This window comes from Rhipicephalus microplus, chromosome X (genome assembly GCF_043290135.1).
Source record: "Rhipicephalus microplus isolate Deutch F79 chromosome X, USDA_Rmic, whole genome shotgun sequence".
Taxonomy (NCBI): Eukaryota; Metazoa; Arthropoda; class Arachnida; order Ixodida; family Ixodidae; genus Rhipicephalus; species Rhipicephalus microplus.
Window position 1 is genome coordinate 223,731,807 of NC_134710.1, and position 23,352 is coordinate 223,755,158.

Sequence of the window (23,352 nt, forward strand, 5' to 3'; positions counted from 1 at the left end):
TTGGAAGTGTTAGTGGACTGATATCACAGGCGTAGCTCGAGGGGAGGCAGGCACGTTCAAATTCCCCCTACATTTTCTTAATATTGGGCATGTGTAAATATACAGATACAAATTCACCGACAAACAAGCACAAAGCATGATACCCTCCCTCCCCTCACCTTGGAAAAAAATTTCTGGATACACCCCTGGCTGCTGTATCCTATATTTGTTGAAGTTTCTGATTTCTCTTTATCACAATAATTACTACTCTTTTTTTAATACTGTGTGATGTATGGTTTTCGACATTTGGCAAAAGCTATTTTGACGTTTGTCAGACTGAGTACTCAGGAGAGCAAATTATTGATCTGGGTAACAGGGCAGCATCGGCGTTGCATCATTATAGGCAACACCCAACATTTTGAGCACACGCAGCGACAGCAAAATATGCGCAATTGCACAGTGCGTCAAACCTGAAATTACTTCATCCTTACACGTGCCGTACTAGTGTGGCATCAAGTCAGGGTCGCTAGACATGAAGTTCTACAAAATCGATTTTTTTTTTTTCACATAAAAAGATGTTTTTCAGGTAGCTGCAATTGTTTAGCTTTTTTCTGGTTTTTTAAATGTCAAAATTAATCATTCGGCAACTATACTTTGCATTAAAAAGACAAATTTAAGTGAAAGTTTTGATGAATAAATAAAATATAACTAGGTTAATTGCCCATTTTACTGACTACGCTATACCGAGGTGTAACTGTGCTACTCTCAACTATTCAAATGCGATTAAGTCATCTCGAGTTTTATTTTTTAACATGCATACTAGAGAGGTGACATCATCCCCACATGATGTCAGCCCGCCTGGACACAAAAAAATTGTTTCACTCCAGGAGTTTAAGCATAATTATTCTTGGAAACCTGGAAAACACGAGGAATTTTTAAATATCAACTTTGTAGACACCCTATAAACTAATGCTGAAATGTGAAAGGCATCAAGAAAACAATGAGAAAATGTCTGTTTCATCGATGCATTCTTTTTTTCAGGAATGCATAAACCAGTAATTCTTTTGCATAAGAGTTGTGCAAAAGCCATTGTTTTTGTCATTTGCAGCTTCATTCACAATTTGAACATTGCTCATGACCCTGTGTCTTGAAGGGACACCAAAGGCATTTGTTAAGACGACGTTGATTGTTGAAATAGCGGTCCAGAAACCTCGTAGTATTACTTCTGTGCCAAGGAAGGGCCTATTTAAAAATAAAATCACATTTTAGTGATCCGCATCGGGTTAGCACACTTCAAATTACCCGCCTCAAGAAGCGGACCGAACAGACTGGTTCACATTACTGTTGTCATGCACAACGTTGCCTGGCTTTACTGCGCTAGTAGCAGCAGACCGAAAGCAGCATGTGCCGCAGTAGCAGGAACAGTAATTGATAAATTTCCCGCCATTGGCTTTGAGATTGCAGGAGTTTTTTGTTTCAACTGCGCACCGCTAGATAGCACCACCTGTCTTGTGTAACCACGCGAAAATTGAAATTTTGAAGCACTCACGCCATTCCCCATACAGTGAAAGCTCGTTAATTCACACCTCATTAATTCGAAATTTTGGATAATTCGAAATGGTCGCCGCAGTCCGGTCCGCAGTGCATAGGAGACCATGTGTAAAACGATTTGTTAATTCGAACAGAAATTGCTGCCTCTACGGATAATTCAAAGCGCGCGCCGCCGAGCGTCATCATCGTCAAACACTAGTGGAAGCTTTTACGGTCGAACGATAGGTGGCACGACCAGTTTTTTTCGAGCTTCAAGTGGCCTCCGAGCAAAGGGCGAGCAAAGTATGGCCTCCAAAATCCAGGGAGCAATTTTTTTTTTTTTTTTTTTTTTCCGTAGCTCTCTCGCTATCAGCGCCTGGCGCCACTTGTACGCGGGACCCACGGGACGCTGAGGAGCCAGCGGAGTAGTCCTAGCAGTCCTAGGCCGCTCCCGGCAGCGTCACTTTGTTCCTCAAGCACGTTGTTCGTTCACGCCGTCAAGCCGTCTTATTCCGCATCGAAGTAGCAAGATGCCGCGGGGAAACTACTGCGCGAAGACTGTTAAGGAGAAGGTGGAGATTTTGCGAGAGGTTGACCAAGGGAACTCGAGCAAATACGAAATTGCGAGGAAGCACGGCATACCTCCGAGCACGTTGTAAACCTACATACGCAACAGGACGGCCATTGAAAACGCCTATGCAGCCGAGGATTTTGGCACCAGTCGAAAAAGGCTAAAGACAGCGAAGTTCCCGGAACTGTAGTCAGCTTTGATTATCTGGGTTAAAGAAATGAGAGCCCAGAGTATCGCATTGAGCGGCCCTATCATCATGGCCAAGGCAGCCGATTTCGCCCTGCGCTTGGACATTGAAGACTTTGTCGCCTCTGAGGGATAGTTTCATTGTTTCAGGGAGCGGCACAATCTCGTATTCCGCACGTTATCCGGCGAGGCAAAGGAAGTGGACGCCGAAACATGCGCTACTTGGAGAAGCGACACCCTGCAGCAGTACTTGGAGAGCTACTCATCATAGGATGTGTTTAACGCTGACGAGACAGCGTTATTTTTCAAGTTGCAGCCAGACAAGACGATCACCTACAAGGGAGACAGTTGTGCCGGCTGCAAGCGCAGCAAAAAGCGTGTCACTGTTCTGGTCGCCGCAAATATGACCGGTACGGAAAAGGTCCCCCTTTTTGTCATTGGCAAAGCACTCAAGCCACAGTGCTTCAAAAACATTCGCTCACTGCCGACGGAGTACGCCGCAAACAAGAAAGCCTGGATGACAGGTGACCTATTCAGGAAGTGGCTGCTGGAATTCGACAGGCGAATGGAACTGGGCGGCAGACGCGTTCTTCTTGTCGTCGACAACTGTTCGGCGCACAAAGTTGAGCTGAGAGCAACTAAGTTGGTGTTCCTTCCGGCAAATACGACTGCGGCCCTACAGCCAATAGACCAGGGTGTGATAAGGAACATTATGTGCTTTTATAGGCGTCACGTGCTGGAGAGAATGATTTTGTGCGCGGGCGGCAGGAAGGACTTCGGCATTACGCTGCTCACTGCCATGCACATGTTGGTGCGCGCATGGGAACAGGTGACCGCGACCACAATCGCAAACTGTTTCCGCCACAGTGGATTTGCAGCTGGAAGTGCGCAGGATAGTTGTGACGTCGACGTGGATGGGGCTGAGGAGCTCATGCCAGTGGCATTGCGCGACATTCTTCGTGGCGTACGTTTTGCCGATTATGTTGAAGTTGACACCGGTGCATCGGTGTGTGGTGCCCTGACTGATGAGGACATTATCGCTCAAGTAGCCGGTGCGCAGCCTGATGCTGAAGAGCCAGAAGGTGCGGAAGACGAAAATGACGAAGCGCCCGTGCGCCCGTCAGCTTCTGCAGTGATGGAGGCACTTAATGTGGCGCGTCTCTTCTTCAGCTTTGAAGAGGGTGAAGAGGATTCCCTGCGCCGCGTCCGCGCGCTGGAACAGAGAGCCGCAGCTGTGGCATTCAGAGAAAAGAGGCAGATGGTCATCACCGACTTTTTTGGCCAATAAATATTTTTCGTGACCCCACCCCCGAAATCCACCCATTTTTGCTCACTTTCATTATTTCGAATTTTGTTTAATTCGAAATTGCTCAGCGTTCCCGTGAAATTCGAATTAACGAGCTTTTACTGTAGTAACGTCCGGCGGTTCTTTTTTCTATGAATCAAACAGAAACGAAAATGGAGCATTTTATTGCGTTTTTTGATGTACGGAAGGTTCTTTATTTAGTGCAGTTAGATTGATTATTAGTGATCAATTGTAGGCGGTCCATGTACGGAAGGCTCTTTATTTAGTGCAGTTATATTGATTATTGGTGATCAATTGTAGGCAGTCCATCTGATGTCATCGGGATCATTTTGAAAATGTCCTACTGCGGTGCTTGTGTTCTTGTCCATTTACCTTTATTTCTCAATCAGTAGGGCACTGTTGTTGATAATATTTTCATTTTGGATGTCATACATGGAGGTTTTGCTCTGACGCACATTGTTATTTGACTATAGTGTGTCTTTAAGCCAAGGCATGCTCTGGACGGATACCTTGCTTAAGAAACCTTGATGGGGGTTGATGGCAACCACGTTTTTATGAAAGCCTGCGGCCATTTTCAACTGTTTGCAAATGCCATTTTTACTCCTTTATGTCTCGTACTTGTGCTTCGTGCTTGCCGGGCTCTAAGGATGGTTCAAATTAATGATCGTTTGATACCATTGAACGAAATATATGCCGGCCTGGAAGAGAGAACATGTCCAAATTATTCCATTTTTCATTCCAAATGGACGAGCTTTTACTGTATGTGGGCTTTTGTCAGTTTTATTTCAATCACTAGTATACATATTCAAAAATTGAAGGGCGCTTGCGCTTGAGCTTCTCCTTCAAGAGTAGGTTACGATAGCTTAATCGGGGCCTCATGCCCGATTATACTGTCAGCCTTGTGAACTGCCAACCTGCTACGGTTCTCGGTGTGTGCGTTATAATGGCCGTTTCAAAGTTCTATTAATTACCTATTCTAGCACAGTTAAGTCTCCACTGCACCATAATTATTTTGCAAAGCAGTGAAGGGCCCACTGTGCATACGTAGGGTAACACGGGAACCTATGCAGCGGTCATTTTGTTGATGGTTCTGCTACTGGTGATGATTAAATATGTCTGAGCACTTTTTAATGGGTGGGCCTTCATAATGCCCACTCATTGCTCAATTCACATCTTTTGACACTTGGTGCGATTCTACGCTCCTGCCACACAACATATGATGGGTTAAGGAGACTTTCCACTTCATGACATTCATGTAGTGTATTTTTTCCAAAGCAGTTTCATCAAATCTTTAAACTCTGTAATAGAACACCTGCTTGCCATGTAGACAACCTGGGTTCGATCCTCACTTATGCCTGGAAATCGTTATTATTTATTTGATGTGCATGTTTCTTTATTTTTTGGTCACATACAAGATGACATTTTACTCACAACCAACGCCACTAACAGAATTTCAGCGAAACAAGCTTTTTAACATTATCGTGTTAAAAATAATCTGAGACATTGCTGACAGAGAAACTTTCTGCATTATGTAGCAGCATTTAAGCAGCAACCTTCAGAACAAATAAACATGAATTGAATTCTGTGTTTTTGTATTCTATTAATAGCTGTGACGTGAAGCCCGTTTTGGTATTGTCATCGTCATTAGTAGTGGTAGTAGTAGTAGTAGTAGTAGTAGTAGTAGTAGTAGTAGTAGTAGTAGTGGAAAGTTCTGTGCCAATCGTGCCATTTTGTGCCAATCTGATCTGCTACACCAGGCTGTGCATAAACAGCCATTTCCCCGGTAATTTCGATTGAAAGTGTAAACTGTCAAATCTAGCCAATTGTTCTTTTTGACCGAGCAACACTGAGTGCTGGCTACGCCATGGAGTTATTATACAGACTCTAGAGGAAAAGCTCCCCATAGGGCCCATGCATTAAAGCCCATAAGTGCTCGGGTGCCGCCATGATAGAACGATACTCTGCTTTCTGATGGCCCCCACTAGCTTTCACCCACTGTATCCTAGCATTTTTTTTCTGTTTCATGGAACTCTGTTGCATCGTATTAAGAGACTGTAACATGAAGTCGAGTTGTTGTTCATGTTGCATCGTATTAAGAGACTGTAACATGAAGTCGAGTTGTTGTTTCATGACAACAATAAGCATGGACGACAAATGACTGTTTATGACTCACTCTGTGCGCAAGCAAGCCGGTGCAATCGGCCGCACGACCACCGGTATGTTGATGCGGTTCAAGGATGGTGGCACCATCTAGCAAAAAAGAACTCAGAAACAATCCTTTTTGTGCGCAATAAATTGCATGAATGGGATTGTATTTTTCCTGAAAGCAGTTGATATAAGCATCACACAATTTCCATCCGTCTATAATACATGAGCAAACTTGTCTATGATTTATATTGCAAAATTTGAGTGTTTGAAATTGCTATATATTTAGCGCATCTTTAAGATATGGTAATGGTAGCAATGAGAGCGCTCCAGGATGTCACTGCTTTTGTAAAGCTTTTCCGGCACAGCTTTTCCTCTAGAGCAAAGGATGCGGCCGCATCCATGTCCAGTGTTCGACCACGTTGTAATTCGGTTCAAGCCCCATTAATGGGGCTTGCTAGTTAGTGCTTGTTTCATCGCTGTTATCGCCGTGGTTTTTCCGCTAAAGTGTTGTCACCAGCATGAATTTTTGTGAATTGTCTAGTAAGAGAGTGAAACCTCGATGATTTGTGAACGCGGAATGATCATGCACTAAACGGAAGTGCATGTTTATAAGTACAAATGTGCATCTCCTGATGCGCGTTTTTGCCACCAGTAAAGAAATACGGTACCTCAGCTGAAGTTGCCTGAAGTACCCACCAGGAAGACTTCTTTCTCTTCCTTTTTGCTTAAGTGCAGAAAACATACTAGGCTAGCACTGTAGCATGACCTTTTGAAATGTTCACGCCAAGGAGCGTTTCGAAAGCATTACGAGGTCTGTCTGAGATAGCGAGCGAACAGGCACTATCGGTTTTCCACGATAAATATATTGTCACAATGAATCACAGGTACTGAGGGTTTATTAAACCACCGAATAGCTAGCGCTGGGACGATGCGTCAGTCGTGGCTGGCTCTCGAGACGAGTAGAGGCACGTGATCTTCTTTCTTTCCTCCAAATGGTAGAGCCGCTCTTGCAGTCGACCCACTACGTGCGGGTGGCATTATCCCCCCTTTCGAAAAGAAAAAAAAAAAGTCCCAAAAGAAGGAAAGAAAAGTACATAGCAGCACCCTGATGTTACGACATAGGCACGTGAAAAAAAAAAGAAATTGGAAATTCGGATAAAGTAAAAGTAGAAATTAACGAGCGTGCCAATATAGGAAAAATCAGTGAACAAAGAAGCAAGTTCACAAAAATAAATAACACAAAGAACAGTGTACAGCAAGGAAAAAGTTATGAACAAAGCGCAATAAATGGTTTCATGCACAACACATGAACGACGTCCGGCCTCGGTCGTGTCCTGCTCCGTGCCTGCTCCGTGCCTGCAATGTTGTGTCTGGAACCATTTCGTAGTTTACGTCACTGACGCGGCGTAACACTTTATATGGGCCAAAGTACCGACTCAGTAACTTTTCACTAAGGCCACGGCGGCGGACGGGCGTCCACACCCAAACTTGGTCTCCGGGGTTGTAAAACACTTCTGTGTGGCGGATGTTATAGCGCCGTGCGTCTGCCTGCTGTTGCTGGCCAATGTGTAGTCGCGCGAGGTGCCTAACTTCCTCAGCACGCTCTGCGAATTCATCGGCGTCAGTTGCCAACTCGTCTTCGTCTTGACACGGTGGCATAGAGTCCAGCATGGTCTGCACTTCGCGGCCGTAGAGAAGCCGAAATGGCGTGAACGCGTGTTCTCTTGCATGGCGGTATTATACGCGAAGGTCACGTAAGGTAAGATCTGGTCTCATGTTTTGCGCTGTACGTCGATGTACATTGAGATCATGTCTGCGATGGTTTTATTCAGTCGCTCGGTAAGTCCGTTGGTTTGCGGGTGGTACACAGTTGTCTTTCGGTGTCTGGTGTTGCTCAGTTTGAAAACTTCGTCCATAAGCTGTGCCGTGAATGCCGTCCCTCTGTCCGTTATTATACTGGAAGGAGCACCGTGTCGTAACACGTTGTAGTGCATGAAAAATTGTGCTACCTCAGAAGCCGTGGCTCGTGGGATCGCCTGCGTCTCAGCGTAGCGCGTCAAATAGTCGGTCGTGACGATCACCCATTTGTTGCTGTCCGCAGACAGGGGAAATGGCCCGAGAATGTCCATGCCGACTTGGTCGAATGGCGTGCAAGGTGCTTCAATGGGCTAAAGCAAACCAGCTGGCTTAACAGATGGTTGCTTTCGGCGCAGACATTCCCGACAGCTCTTGACGTACTTCTTGACGCTTGCCGAATGTCCTGGTCAATAGTGCCTCTCGCTCACTCTGGCAAATGTCCATGAGTAGCCTAGAGGACCGGATGTGTGTTCGTCATGGCAAGCGAAGAGGACGTCGTCTCGCATGCCTCGAGGAACCACCAGGAGGTAGGCACGGTTGTTCGAACGAGCGTTCTTCTCGTACAGCACACCGTCTCGGAGGCAGAACGATGGCAACAAGCGGAATAAATGACGTGGTATGATTGTGCCCTGTTCCTTCATATGATCGATTATCGGACGAATCTCTGCGTCATCCCGCTGCCGTTTGCTTAAGTCTGATGAGCTAATGGCGCCCAGGAAGCCTTCGTCTTCCTCTGCTTCCTGACTGACGACATGAAGGGGTGCGCGTGACAGTGTGTCAGCGTCTTCATGCTTACGGCCGGACTTATGGACGATGGTGACATCAAATTCCTACAGCCGCAAGCTTCACCAAGCTAGCCGTCCTGAAGGGTCGCGCAGGCTTACCAACCAACAGAGCGCGTGATGGTCTGTCACTATCTTGAAGGGACGACCATAAAGGTACGGGCGAAACTTGGTGATTGCCCACACGACTGCGAGGCACTCTTTCTCCGTAGTAGAATAATTCGCCTCGGCACGGGATAGAGAGCGGCTGGCGTAGGCTATCACCCTTTCGATGTCGTCTTGACGCTGAACGAGCCCTGCACCAGGCCCAACGTTACTAGCGTCAGTATGGACCTCCGTGTCAGCATCATCGTCGAAATGAGCGAGAACGGGTGCTGATTGCATGCGCTGTCGCAGTTCATCAAAAGCTTCTTGTTGCTCGTTTTCCCAGACAAACGGCGTGTCGTCCCTTGTGAGACGAGTCAGAGGTTCTGCTATCTGTGAAAAGCCATGAATGAACCGGCGATAGTAGGCGCACAAACTAAGGAAGCGTTGGACGGCCTGCTTGTCGACAGGAGCTGGTAATTTGGCAACAGCGGCAAGCTTGTCTAGATCAGGCCGGACTCCTTCGGCGCTAACTACATGTCCAAGAAATTTTAGTTCTTCATAGCCGAAGTGGCACTTCTGTGGTTTTAGTGTGAGGTCCGCCGATCGGATAGCCTCCAGCACGCTGCGCCGCAGGCGGTGAAGGTGCTGCTCGAACGTGGCAGAGAAGACCACCACATCATCAAGGTAGACAAGACAAGTCTGCCACTTGAGCCCTGTGAGGACAGTGTCCATCAATCGCTGGAAAGTTGCCGGCGCTGAACACAAGCCGAAAGGGAGTACTCGAAATTGGTATAGGCCATCTGGAGTCACGAAGGCTGTCTTCTCGCGGTCTCGCTGATCTACCTCGATTTGCCAGTACCCGCTTTTGAGATCGAGAGAAGTGAAATAATGGGCACAACGAAGTCTATCCAGCGAATCGTCGATATGCGGCAGCGGGTACACATCCTTTTTGGTCATGTTGTTAAGCTTTCGGTAATTGACGCAGAAGCGTAGCGACCCGTCCTTCTTTTTGACAAGCACGACTGGAGATGACCACGGGCTGTTGGATGGTTCGATAACGCCATCGTCAAGCATCTCGCGAACTTGCGTACGTATCGCTTCACGTTCTTTAGCCGACACGCGGTAGGGGTGCTGGTGTATTGGGCGTGCGTCCTCGTACGTGATGATCCTGTGTTGAGTGATGGACGTTTGGCGGATCTTTGAGCAATTTTCGAAAGCAAGACCTGTACTCGAACAAGAGCGCTCGCAGCGCAGTCTGGTTATCGGTGGACAGATCAGGATTGATGTCAATGTTGTTTATTGACGTGTCTGCGTTATCCACTCTTTCTCGCATGAGACAATTAGTTACGTTTGCTACTTCGTGGGCAAATTCTATCGAAGTGCCACGGAAAAGGTGTCGATGCTCGTTGCTAAAGTTGGTAGCGAGGAATTCAGATCGGCCATCAGGAACGTGTATTACACTTCTCGCTACACAGATGCCTTGCAGCAAGAGGTATTCTAAATTTGTCTCGGCCACCACATCGCCTTCGCTCAAACCACAGCATGTTACGTCGACTAGAACACTTGCTCGAAGAGGAAGCGTCACGCTCTGTTCAGAAATACGGGGTACGTCGAGACGCCTTCCGTCATCCTGCACGTTGATTGCTCGCTGGGCTGAGAACATGATGCGGCGCTCTTGCAGATCAATGATAGCTCCATTTTCCTGTAGAAAGTCAACTCCCAGAATGACGTCACGGGAGCATTCACGTAGAACAAGGCAGCTTGCTACGAATGTATACCCTTGAATCTGTACTCTAGTTGTGCAGGCGCCCAGTGGAGTAACGACATGGCCACCAGCTGTCCGAATCTGCGAGTTATGCCACGGCGTGATTACTTTCTTCAGCTGCGTTGTCAGTTTCCCGCTCAGTATGGAATAGTCTGTACCGGTGTCCACTAACGCATTAACTACACAACCATCAATTGTCACTGCTATGTCGAGTGAAAGCCGGCTATCCTTTGCAGCAGCAGGTGATGTCGGACCAGTTTCTGTACGGTTCTGCGTCAATAGGAAGTCTTCAGCGCTTCGACGTTCAGCGACCCCACCCCCAGAGGTCGCTTCGGCTAGTTTTCCCGGCGGGGGCTGGGAGATCGTGCGATAGAATACCGCTGGGGCATTGATGAAATCGCCTCGGTGATGGCGAGCGCGACTGGCGCCTGGCAGACGGTGGTGCATGCTGCTGGGAGAGGTAGTTTTCGATGTCACGTGGTCTCTTGCCGTAACGAGGTGGCGGTGAGTATGCAGAGAAGCCGCGAAGCCTGAGACGGCGATATGGGCACTGGCGGTACAAGTGATCAGCTTCTCCGCAGTGAAAGCATAGAGGCCGGTGATCGGGTGTACGCCAGACTTCCGAGGAGACGAGTGCCGATCATCGATGTACTGGACCGGTTGCACCGAACGATAGGCGACAGAAGCACCACGGACAAAGGGCAGGGGCGGTGGCGTGTACGTGCCTTCGTAGTATGGTATATGCTGCGCTGACTCGAGTGAAACTGCAGGGACAGGATGAACGAACAATGGCAGCGATGCAGCAGGGCGTTTCAAGGCTTCCGCGTAGGTTGTCCCACGGTGGTATTCAGCAGGAGCTGACGCAGCTGTATCAGGAGGCAAGATGTCCCGGAGGGCCTGGTGCAGCTCATCCTTGACCACAGTTGCAATAGCGCTAACCGTAGGATGAGGTGTTACACCAGCCTTTTGCAACTCTTCACGTACGGTATTACGGATGAGTTCACGTAAGGAGTCATTGCTGGTCCCAGAGGCGGTGGAAATGTCAGCAGTGGACATGCCACTGACTTGCCTGTCGTATTGGTCTGCAGCATTTTTTCCATTGTCACGGCTTCGGACAAGAACTCCGCGACCGTCTTCGGAGGGCTTCGCACGAGGCCGGCGAAAAGCTGGTCCTTGACACCGCGCATCAAGTGACGCAACTTCTTGTCCTCCGTCATTCTTGAATCTGCCCGTCAGAAGAGGCGCGTCATGTCTTCGGCGTACGCGGTCACAGTTTCGTTTGGCGACTGGACGCGGGTAAGAATAACTCGTTCAGCTCTGTCTTGGCGGTCAGCGCTGGCATATGTCTGTAGAAGTCTACGGGAGAATTCGGGCCACGTTGTCAAGGGCTCCTCTCGATTTTGATACCAAGTGCGTGCCCCGTCTTCGAGATAGAAGTAGACACGACCCAGTTTCGCCGCGTTGTCCTACTGATTCAAGGTGGCTACGCGCTCGAAGTCCGCCAACCAGTCCTCAACGTCCTCGCACTCCGTACCATGGAACTTCGCCGGTGCCCATGGGCTTTCCAATAAATAGCGGTTCGACGACGTGCTTCCCGTGCCGGTTGGCAAGGTTTGTACCGAAGTGTTGGTCATGTTTGTTGACGTGGTGGGAGCAGTATCGTCGACTTCCGGAGGCAATCCCCTGATTCGGCGGCTGGTTCGATGCACGGGAGTATTGACTGGCACTGGACTCGTATGACGGCTTCCTGGGGGGTCTGTAGCATTCGTGAGACTACCCAGCACTTTCCACCAATTCGTCACGATGAATCACAGGTACTGGGGGGTTTATTAAACCACCGAATAGCTAGTGCTGGGACGATGCGCCAGTCGTGGCTGGCTCTCGAGTCGAGAAGAGGCACGCAATCTTTTTTATTTCCTCCAGATGGTAGAGCCGCTCTTGCAGTGGACCCACTACGTGTGGGTGGCATTATGCGCTTCTTTACTGCCGTATAATACTAAGTGATAGCTGACAGTTTCTTGGAAACACGGAGCAGTCGCGTGGACATGATTATCTGTTTAATTATGTGCACTGCAGCGCCTATGCTGCCCACGCCATTTCTGCAGGGCAGCTTGCTGTACCGGGCCCGCGGATTCGCCGTGTGAATTGCTCATCCCCACTCCGCTCCAGGCGGGGCCCAGATGAGCAGAGCAGTGTGTTTAATAGGCGTCAGAATAACTTCCGCCAAACTGAGTGCGCTGCGATTATCAAACCGTCGTGAAAACGAGATAAGGATCGCTGGTTTCTTATTTTTTCTGAGTTCTCTGTCAGCCAGGGTGTTTAATGATGGGAACACACAAACACTTGTGGTTGGTAAGTCTAGTAAGCTGATTAGTACTGAATGTTTAGGAAACAAAATTAGAATTTTTCACCAGGAATAATTTTGATTGGGGATTATGTTTGACCCTCGACAGCTGCTGCAACAGTAACTTGCATTGCTCCAAAACACACCTGCTCTAAACCTGCTCCGAAACTTCCCTTTTACTCTGCCAAAGCTGCTCTAAAACAGCATTATTCCTGTTCCCTGAGCTGCTCCAAAATACTAAAGTCCATTTCCACCCCTGTAGTAGTAGTAGTAGTAGTAGTAGTAGTAGTAGTAGTAGTAGTAGTAGTAGTAGTAGTAGTAGTAGTAGTAGTAGTTGTAGTTGTAGTGGACAGAGTTTTATGGCTACTAGCATCTGTGATTTCTGAAAGACATGGTTTAGAGGCATTTGTAGATAGCTGTGTGTGGTTGGCTTTTTTCTTGGGGCAGGTGGATGACCAAATAGCTCTGCTGATCAACTCCTGGTGTGAACTCCTTCTGCTGAGCTGTTGCTACCGGTCAACTGGCACACCTAATGAGATCAGGGTGTCCATGGGCAAGTCGGTGACCCTGGGCCAGGCGCGGCACCTTGGCATGGGACCTGTCATCGAACGAATGCTGGGCCTCACAGACCTCCTGCGCCGCCTCCAGGTTGATCAGCGCGAGTTCGTCTGTCTCAAGGTCATCATCCTGCTAACCTCAGGTGACTAGAGTCAGCTTTTGCGGTTGTCAACAAGGAGGAAGGCCACGGTAACTGCCTCACATGCTGCTGTATACCTCAACTTGTCTAGATGAAACTGACTTGGTAATGAAGGAAAAGTCAAAACTTTATTACAGTGGGGAGAGTGAATGCAGGGATTTCAGTGCTGCTCCAGTCGCTCCAGACTGGTCCAAAAAAGAATTGCTGCTCCATCCTGCTCCATACAGTAATTTTTCTTAGTAATTGCTTCAAACCTGCTTCGAAATGACACGGAGACAATGAGAATGATGAACTGTTACTGTTTGACCGACTTATAAGTACTAAATAAACTGAAAAAAAAAAATTGTTCACTATCATCCCAGTGCCAGTGGTGGGAAACCTGTGCCGATTTCGCCAACCTGCACCAACTGGAAATTACTGTGCCATACTGCTCCAAGAAAGTTTTTTTTTTTTTTTGTCTGATTTGCGTCATAGCTGCGCCACAAGGTACCATAATTACTCGAATCTAACGCACACCTTTTTTTCGGTTAAGCGAGTTCATAAATCGCATGCGCGTTAGAATCGAGTACGAACAAAAAAAAATTAAGGTTAATCTATTGCCATCGACAAATCCAAAATGGCTGCCCCCTACGTGCGTCGGCATGGTGCGTCCGCCATTTCTGCCTATCTGTTTCCCATGTGCGGCACTTCGTACGTGTGCTGAGGAGTTCGTCATCTAGTAGTGCATTAGCATCGACGGCGTGGAAGGGCCGACTCCAAAAACTCGAGTGCACCACGATGCCGCTTTTAAAAAAAAAGTCATCGCATGTGCAGAAACAGACGGAAATCGGGCCGCATCGCGGTCGTTCGGAGTTCCCGAAACGTGGGTGCGGGACCGGCGGAAACAAAAGCAGAAGATTGTCGACATCAAAGCTTCACGCAAAGGCTTCAGTGGACCACAGCAGGGTCGGTTTTTGCAAATTAAAGAGCTGCTCGGCGAGTATGTGCTTGAGCAGCGAGCGGCACAGCGGCTAGTGACGACAGAATTGCTCCAAGTGCGGGCTATGCAATTAGTCTTAGAAAAAGGTCTAATGCGGAGCCAGTTTAAAGCGAGCAGGTGCTGGCTAACTAACTTTATGAAGAGGAAAGGCTTTTCCCTCCGAAGGGGAACATGCATATGCGAAAAGTTTTGCGGAGGAGTACGATGAAAAGCTTCACAGTTTTCAGAGGTTCGTCCTAAACTTGCGGCGCAACAACCGCTACCTGCTTGGGCAAATCGGGAATGCCGATCAGACGCCTCTTTACTTCGACATGCCTGGCACTACAGCCGTCGAGAAGAAGGGGGCGAAGCAAGTTCGCGTGCTGACATCGGTCCACGGTAAAACTACAGTGACGGCAATGCTCTGTTACACGTCAGAGGGGCACAAGCTTCGCCCGTACCTCATATTTAAATGAAAGACGCTCCCGAAAGGAGTCGTTTTTTCGAGTGGTGTGATCGTGCGGGCCAGCGAAAAAAATAGGTGCGCGTTGCAATCGATGTCTTACGTTTTTTTCTTTTTTCGCGGTGGAAATCGGGTGCGCGTTACAATCGAGGGCATGGTAGAATCGAGTAAATACGGTAGTTTTGGAACCAAAAGTAATGTTGACAGCACGTGTATGAGCAGATAATATATGAGGGTCACCGTCTTGTAAATTTGCGCTGCTGCATTTGAGTGTAATTGTATAGCTTCAAGAGCACAAAGTGGCCCATCAATTATTCCAAATTCTGCGCGATTGCGGCGGTGTGTTTTCTGGTAATCACTGGCAAAGAACAAAGGCAATGTGACCACCAAAGAGCGCACCAGTATGACATCGCTGATAAAAACCCTACGTGTGTGGCATAGGGCCGCTTTAAGCCTACTGCACGCTTCTGATAGCTGGCGACTACCTGAGCCAGCAGGAGGCGCCGATCGCTGCTGCCTCGATCATTGTACGGGGCTGTGTTTAGTGTGCACCACTTTGGAAAAATTGAAGTAGCTCGCTGTTGTAGTGTGGATCACCAGCACTGAAACAGCACGCTTTCGTAGGAGACTACCCAAACGCACCTCAGTGGTCAGGACCGCTAGAGCATCGCTTGCAGAAAGCTCACATTATCGCAATAACGTAATAGCTTTCTCGCCGCATTTGTGCGTGGTCTGAAGTAGAGTGGGCGCAAGCGGCTTGGCACAATGTGTGCGCCAAGTAGGCGAAGCGCTGCACGCAACTAGCCAGTAGATGATCGGCTGCGTGCGACCGTACCGCGTTTCAAAAAGCTGCATCTGTTTGCACTAACCAGCACACCGTAGTACAAATTTATCTCAGGTAGACAGCCGCTTATGTTCGTTTCGTCTCTATGCCAGTTGCTGTGTCGGCTGCTTATCCTGGACTCCGCAGTAGTGTCGAAATGCTTCTTTATGTTGCCACCCCGTGCCATTGGATGGCCGTTCGAGAGGACCAACAATTTCTAAAAATTCGCAAAGAAAAAGAAACGGCTTTGTGGTGGGTGCTTTAGGCAATATTTGCCGTGATACTGTATTTATTCCTTATTCAGTGCGATGGCCCACGTAAAGAATCGGTACTCGGTAATTATGCATACTATGTTTAGTACGCAGTTAGCCGCGTTCTTGGTTCGCATATACTTATCAATGAAGTTTTACTGTAATAAGCTGTGAACGTGTGTGTAGGGAAGGGGTGTACATACGTGTGCGCAAGGTTCCTCTTCAGGAGGCGGGGGGGGGGGGGGGGGCAGAGGTTCGTCACAGTGCCCCTTCTCTATCATGTCAATGTATGGGGCTGGCTTTGCAACCTCTTCTCACCCTTTCACCCCCTCTGCCTCCCATGTGCAGGCCTATGCGAGTGAGTGTGCGTGCACGCTGCTAGAACTTCATGCTGCAGCCAGCTAGTTGGTGCAATATCCTTCACTGTTTTATGTGCCTGCTCTTCTGTATAGGATGCTGCTTTTTTCATTTTTTGTGCTTACTATGGGCTTGCTGCTTCTATGACTATGTAAACTGAGAGAACATTAAACTGAATTAAAGCTAGATTGTGTTCCTCTGTGTGTATCATGAAAAAGCCTGTGTGTGCTCCAAATACAGAGGTAGCCGCTTCAAAAGCAGATTTTGCCTGCTCCAATGGCTGCTCCCAAATGCTGGAAGGCATTCCCACCACTAAATGCTCCACCGGCATGTGCACCACCAACAGAGCTTGAAGCAGCACAAGTGACATTATATATATATATATATATATACATATACATACATACACACATACAGTGAAAGCTCGTTAATTCACACCTCATTAATTCGAAAATTCGGATAATGCGAAATGGTCGCCGCAGTCCGGTCCGCAGTGCATAGGAGACCATGTGTAAAACGATTCGTTAATTCGAACAGAAATTGCTGCCTCTACGGATAATTCAAAGCGCGCGCCGCCGAGCGTCATCATCGTCAAACACTAGTGGAAGCTTTTACGGTCGAACGATAGGTGGCACGACCAGTTTTTTCGAGCTTCAAGTGGCCTCCGAGCAAAGGGCGAGCAAAGTATCGCCTCCAAAATTCAGGGAGCAATTTTTTTTTCCGTAGCTCTCACGCTATCTCAGCGCCTGGCGCCACTTTTACGCGGGACCCACGAGACGCTGAGGAGTCGGCGGAGTAGTCCTAGCAGTCCTAGGCCGTTCCCGGCAGCGTCACTTTGTTCCTCGAGCACGTTGTTCGTTCACGCCGTCAAGCCGTCTTATTCCGCTTCGAAGTTGCAAGAAGCCGCGGGGAAACTACTGCGCGAAGACTGTCAAGGAGAAGGTGGAGATTTTGCGAGAGGTTGACTAAGAGAACTCGAGCAAATACGAAATTGCGAGGAAGCACGGCATACCTCCGAGCACGTTGTCAACCTACATACGCAACAGGACGGCCATTGAAAACGCCTATGAAGCCGAGGATTTTGGCGCCAGTTGAAAAAGGCTAAGGACAGCGAAATTCCCGGAACTGTAGTCAGCTTTGAGTATCTGGGTTAAAGAAATGAGAGCCCAGAGTATCGCATTGAGCGGCCCTATCATCATGGCCAAGGCAGCCGATTTCGCCCTGCGCTTGGACATTGAAGACTTTGTCGCCTCCGAGAGATGGTTTCATCGTTTCAGGGAGCGGCACAATCTCGTATTCCGCACGTTATCCGGCGAGGCAAAGGAAGTGGACGCCGAAACATGCGCTACTTGGAGAAGCGACACCCTGCAGCAGTACTTGGAGAGCTACTCACCACAGGATGTGTTTAATGCTGACGAGACAGCGTTATTTTTCAAGTTGCAGCCAGACAAGACGATCACCTACAAGGGAGAAAGCTGTGCCGGCGGCAAGCGCAGCAAAGAGCGTGTCACTGTTCTGGTCGCCGCAAATATGACCGGTACGAAAAGGTCCCCCTTTTTGTGATTGGCAAAGCACTCAAGCCACGGTGCTTCAAAAACATTTGCTCACTGCCGACGGAGTACGCCACAAACAAGAAAGCCTGGATGACAGGTGACCTATTCAGGAAGTGGCTACTGAAATTCGACAGGCGAATGGAACTGGGCGGCAGACGCGTTCTTTTTGTCGTCGACAACTGTTCGGCGCACAAAGTCGACGTTGAGCTGAGAGCAACTAAGTTGGTGTCCCTTCCTGCAAATACGACTGCGGCCCTACAGCCAATGGACAAGGGTGTGATAAGGAACATTAAGTGCTTTTATAGGCGTCACGTGCTGGAGAGAATGATTTTGTGCGCGGGCGACAGGAAGGACTTCGGCATTACGCTGCTCACTGCCATGCACATGTTGATGCGCGCATGGGAACAGGTGACCGCGACCACAATCGCAAACTGTTTCCGCCACAGTGGATTTGCAGCTGGAAGTGCGCAGGATAGTTGTGACGTCGACGTGGATGGGGCTGAAGAGCTCATGCCAGTGGCATTGCGCGACACTCCTCAGGGCGTACGTTTTGCCGATTATGTTGAAGTTGACACCGGTGCATCGGTGTGTGGTGCCCTGACTGATGAGGACTTTATTGCTCAAGTAGCCGGTGCGCAGCCTGATGCTGAAGAGCCAGAAGGTGAGGAAGACGAAAATGACGCAGCGCCTGTGCGCCCGTCAGCTTCTGCGGTGATGGAGGCACTTAATGTGGCGCGTCTCTTCTTCAGCTTTGAAGAGGGTGAAGAGGATTCCCTGCGCCGCGTCCGTGCGCTGGAACAGAGAGCCGCAGCTGTGGCATTCAGAGAAAAGAAGCAGATGGTCATCACCGACTTTTTTTTTGGCCAATAAATATTTTTCGTGACCCCCCCCCCCGAAATCCACCCATTTTTGCTCACTTTCATTATTTCGAATTTTGTTTAATTTGAAATTGCTCAGCGTTCCCATGGAATTCGAATTAACGAGCTTTTACTGTATATCATCATCATCAGCCTGACTACGTTCACTGCAGGACAAAGGCCTCTCCCATGTTCCGCCAGTTAACCCGGTCCTGTGCTTGCTGCTGCCAATTTATACCTGCAAACTTCTTAATCTCGTCTGCCCACCTAACCTTCTGTCTCCCCCTAACCCGCTTCCCTTCTCTGGTAATCCAGTTAGTTACCCTTAATGACCAGCGGTTATCCTGTCTACGCGCTACATGCCCGGCCCATGTCCATTTCCTCTTCTTTATTTCAACTATGATATCCTTAACCCCCGTTTGTCCCCTAATCCACTCTGCTCTCTTCTTGTCTCTTAAGGTTACACCTACCATTTTTCTTTCCATTGCTCGCTGTGTCGTCCTCAATTTAAGCTGAACCCTCTTTGTAAGTCTCCAGGTTTCTGCTCCGTAGCTAAGTACCGGCAAGATACAGCTGTTATATACCTTCCTCTTGAGGGATAGTGGCAATCTACCTGTCATAATTTGAGAGTGCTTGCCGAATGTGCTCCACCCCATTCTTATTCTTCTAGTTACTTCAATCTCGTGGTTAGGCTCTGCGGTTATTACCTGCCCTAAGTAGACATAGTCTTTTACAACTATTACCTATCTCGAAGCGCTGCTCCTTTCCGAGGTTGTTGTACATTACTTTCGTTTTCTGCAGATTAATTTTAAGACCCACCTTTCTGCTCTCCCTGTTCAACTCCTTAATCATGAGTTGCAATTCGTCCCCTGAGTTACTCAGCAATGCAATGTCATCGGCGAAGCGCAAGTTACTAAGGTATTCTCCAGTAACTCTTATCCCTAACTGTTCCCATTCTAGGCTTCTGAAAACCTCCTGTAAGCACGTGGTAAATAGCATTGGGGAGATTGTGTCCCCCTGCCTTACACCCTTCTTGATTGGTAATCTGTTGCTTTCTTTATGAAGCACTATGGTAGCAGTTGATCCCCTGTAGATTTCTTCCAGAATGTTTATATATACTTCATCTACGCCCTGATTCCGCAGTGTCTGCATGACGGCTGATATTTCTACTGAATCAAACGCCTTCTCGTAATCTATGAAGGCTATGTATAGTGGTTGGTTATACTCTGAGCATTTCTCTATTACCTGATTGATAGTATGAATGTGGTCAATTGTTGAGTAGCCTGTTCTAAATCCAGCTTGTTCCTTTGGCTGGTTGAATTTTAATGTTTTCTTTACTCTGTTAGCAATTACCTTTGTATATAGCTTGTATACTACAGAGAGTAAGCTGATCGGCCTGTAATATCTTCAAGTCCTTGTCATCTCCTTTCTTATGTATTCAGATGATGTTAGCGTTCTTCCAAGACTCTGGTACCCTTCCCGTCAGGAGACACCTCGTAAACAGGGTGGCTAGTTTTTCTAACACAATCTGTCCTCCATCTTTCAGCAGGTCTGATGTTACCTGATCCTCACCAGCAGCTTGACCTCTTTGCATGCTCTCCAAAGCTTTTCTGATTTCTTCTATCATTACTGGTAGGGTGTCATCTGGGTTACTGCTAGTTCTTATAGTATTAGGGTCGTGGTTGTCTCGGCTACTGTACAGATCTCTGTAAAACTCCTCCGCTATTTTAACTATCCTATCCATATTGGTAGTTATTTTGCCTTCTTTGTCCCTTAGTGCATACATCTGACTTTAGCCTATCCCAAGTTTCCTCTTCACTGCTTTGACGCTTCCTCCGTTTTTCAGAGCATGTTCAATTCTCTCCATGTTATACCTTCTTACATCGCATGCCTTACGTCTATTAATCAACTTCGAAAGCTCTGCCAGTTCTATTTTGTCTGTTGTACTTTACACTTTCATGATTTGACGCTTCTTAATTAGGTTCTTCATTTCCTGGGAAAGCTTGCCAGTGTCCTGTCTAACTACCCTGCCTCCAACTTCCACTGCACACTCCGTAATAATACTCGTCAGATTATCATTCATTGCATCTACGTTAAGGTTGGTTTCCTCACTAAGAGCCGAGTACCTGTTCTGCAGCGACACTCTGAATTCCTGTACTTTCCCTCTCAGTGCTAGCTCATTGATTGGCTTCTTGCATATCAGTTTCTGTCGTTCTTTTCTTCAAGTCTAGGCGAATTCGAGACCGTACCATTATATGGTCACTACATCGTACCTTGCCAACCACTTCCACATCCTGCACGATTCCTGGGTGTTCACTCATTATAAAGTCTATTTCGTTCTTATTTTCGCCATTAGGGCTTCTCCATGTCCACTTGCGGTTTTCTCGTTTTCGGTAGAAGGTATTCAAAATCCGTAAATTATTGCGTTCTGCGAATTCTACTAGTAGCTCTCCTCTGGCGTTTCTAGTACCGATGCCATAATCTCCTACTGCCTGGTCTCCAGACTGCTTCTTCCCTACCTTTGCATTAAAGTCGACCATCACTATAGTATACTGTGTTTTTACCTTACTCATTGCCGATTCCACGTCTTCATAAAAGCTTTCAACTGAAGCGTCATCATGGCTGGATGTAGGCGTGTAAGCCTGTACTACCTTCATTTTGTATCTTTTATTCAGTTTAATTACGATACCTACCACTCTTTCATTAATGCTATATTATTCCTCTATGTCGCCAGCTATGTCTCTAGGAATTAGGAACCCCACTCCCAGTTCTCTTCTGTCTGCCAAGCCCCGATAGCAAAGGACGTGCCCATTCTGTAGCACCGTATAGGCCTCCTTTGTCCTCCTAACCTCACTGGGCCCTATTATATCCCATTTAATTAACACTCTTTAGCTCCTCGAATAGTACAGCTAGACTTCCCTCACTAGATAAGGTTCTAGCGTTAAACGTTGCCAAGTTCAGGTTCCAATGGCGGCCTGTCCGGATCCAGAGATTCTTAGCACCCTCTGCTGCGTTGCAGATCTGACCGCTGCCGTGGTCAGTGGCTTCGCAGCTGCTGGGGACTGAGGGCCGGGAGTTATTTGACGTATGCATGTGGGAGGTAGTGGCCAGATACTGCACCAGGGTGGCCAATCCTTCTCCGTTGAGGGAGTGCGTTCCCGGCGGTGGTTACCAATGAGGCCGCACCCCAGGCCTCTTAATGCAGTTCCAGGGCTGAGAATATGTGACCATATAAATATGGCCGGAACTAGGCGACGGCCCAAACTAAAGCTAAACACTCTCTCTCGGTGATGGAATAATTCCTCTCAGGCGGAGAAAGCCTATATATATATATATATATATATATATATATATATGATATATGATATTAATGAGATCTAACGGACAGTAATGCCAAGGAATGTACAGGGGAATTTATTAGAACCAATGAAATGTAAATAAAAAGAAAGAAAAGTGGATGAAAAAATAACCAACCGTGGGCAGGAATCGAACCTACGACCTTCGAATAACGCGTTCGATGCTCTAACCACTGAGCTACCACAGCGGCCTTCCCTCCATTCACTTTTTTGGGCTTATATGTGAATTTAGAAGTAGGAGTGACAGTCAGCGCCATCTATAAGCCAAACAACGAGTGTGAAAACACTCTTATGCGTATATTTGGCGTCACGTAGCTCGTGAACTTATTATGAGCGGGCAGCTGATTGATTGTCCATTTTATACAACCTAAACACACCAAGTCTGCCATTACGAGACCCTCGTTCAATGAAAATAAGCGAAAGAAGTGTATACCTAAGGGCTCGTTTTTCCGTGTTTTAACACAATATTAATGAGATCTAACAGACAGTAATGCCAAGGAATGTACAGGGGAAGTTATTAGAACCAATGAAATGTAAATAAAAAGAAAGAAAAGTGGATGAAAAAATAACCAACCGTGGGCAGGAATCGAACCTACGACCTTCGAATAACGCGTTCGATGCTCTAACCACTGAGCTACCACAGCGGCCTTCCTTTCATCCACTTTTTTGGGCTTATATGTGAATTTAGAAGTAGGAGTGACAGTCAGCGCCATCTATAAGCCAAACAACGAGTGTGAAAACACTCTTATGCGTATGTTTGGCGTCACGTAGCACGTGAACTTATTATGAGCGGGCAGCTGATTAATTGTTCCTCTTATACAACCTAAACACACCAAGTCTGCCATTACGAGACCCTCGTTCAATGAAAATAAGGGAAAGAAGTGTATACCTAAGGGCTCGTTTTTCCACTTTTCTTTCTCTTATTTACATTTCATTGGTTCTAATAACTTCCCTTGTACATTCCTTGGCATTACTGTCTGTTAGATCTCATTATTATTGTGTTTAAACACGAAAAACGAGCCCTTAGGTATACACTTCTTTCCCTTATTTTCATTGAACGAGGGTCTCGTAATGGCAGGCTTGGTGTGTTTAGGTTGTATAAGAGGAACAATTAATCAGCTGCCCGCTCATAATAAGTTCACGTGCTACGTGACGCCAAACATACGCATAAGAGTGTTTTCACACTCGTTATTTGGCTTATAGATGGCGCTGACTGTCACTCCTACCTCTAAATTCACATATAAGCCCAAAAAAGTGGATGGTGGGAAGGCCCCTGTGGTAGCTCAGTGGTTAGAGCATCGAACGCGTTATTCGAAGGTCGTAAGTTCGATTCCTGCTCACGGTTGGTTATTTTTTCATCCACTTTTCTTTCTTCTTATTTACATTTCATTGGTTCTAATAACTTCCCCTGTACATTCCTTGGCATTACTGTCTGTTAGATCTCATTAATATTGTGTTAAAACACGGAAAAACGAGCCCTTA

The 23,352-nt window shown here is 47.4% G+C and overlaps 1 protein-coding gene across 1 annotated transcript in view; it reads left to right on the plus strand.

The window, feature by feature from the left end:
• Nucleotides 1-23,352, plus strand: part of Hr39 (Nuclear hormone receptor FTZ-F1 beta) — a 122,619-nt gene that overhangs the window by 88,510 nt on the left and 10,757 nt on the right. Inside the window, exon 11 of the mRNA XM_037435664.2 lies at nt 13,003-13,255. Coding sequence (XP_037291561.1) covers nt 13,003-13,255 — 253 coding nt within the window. The remainder of the gene's footprint in view (nt 1-13,002; nt 13,256-23,352) is intronic.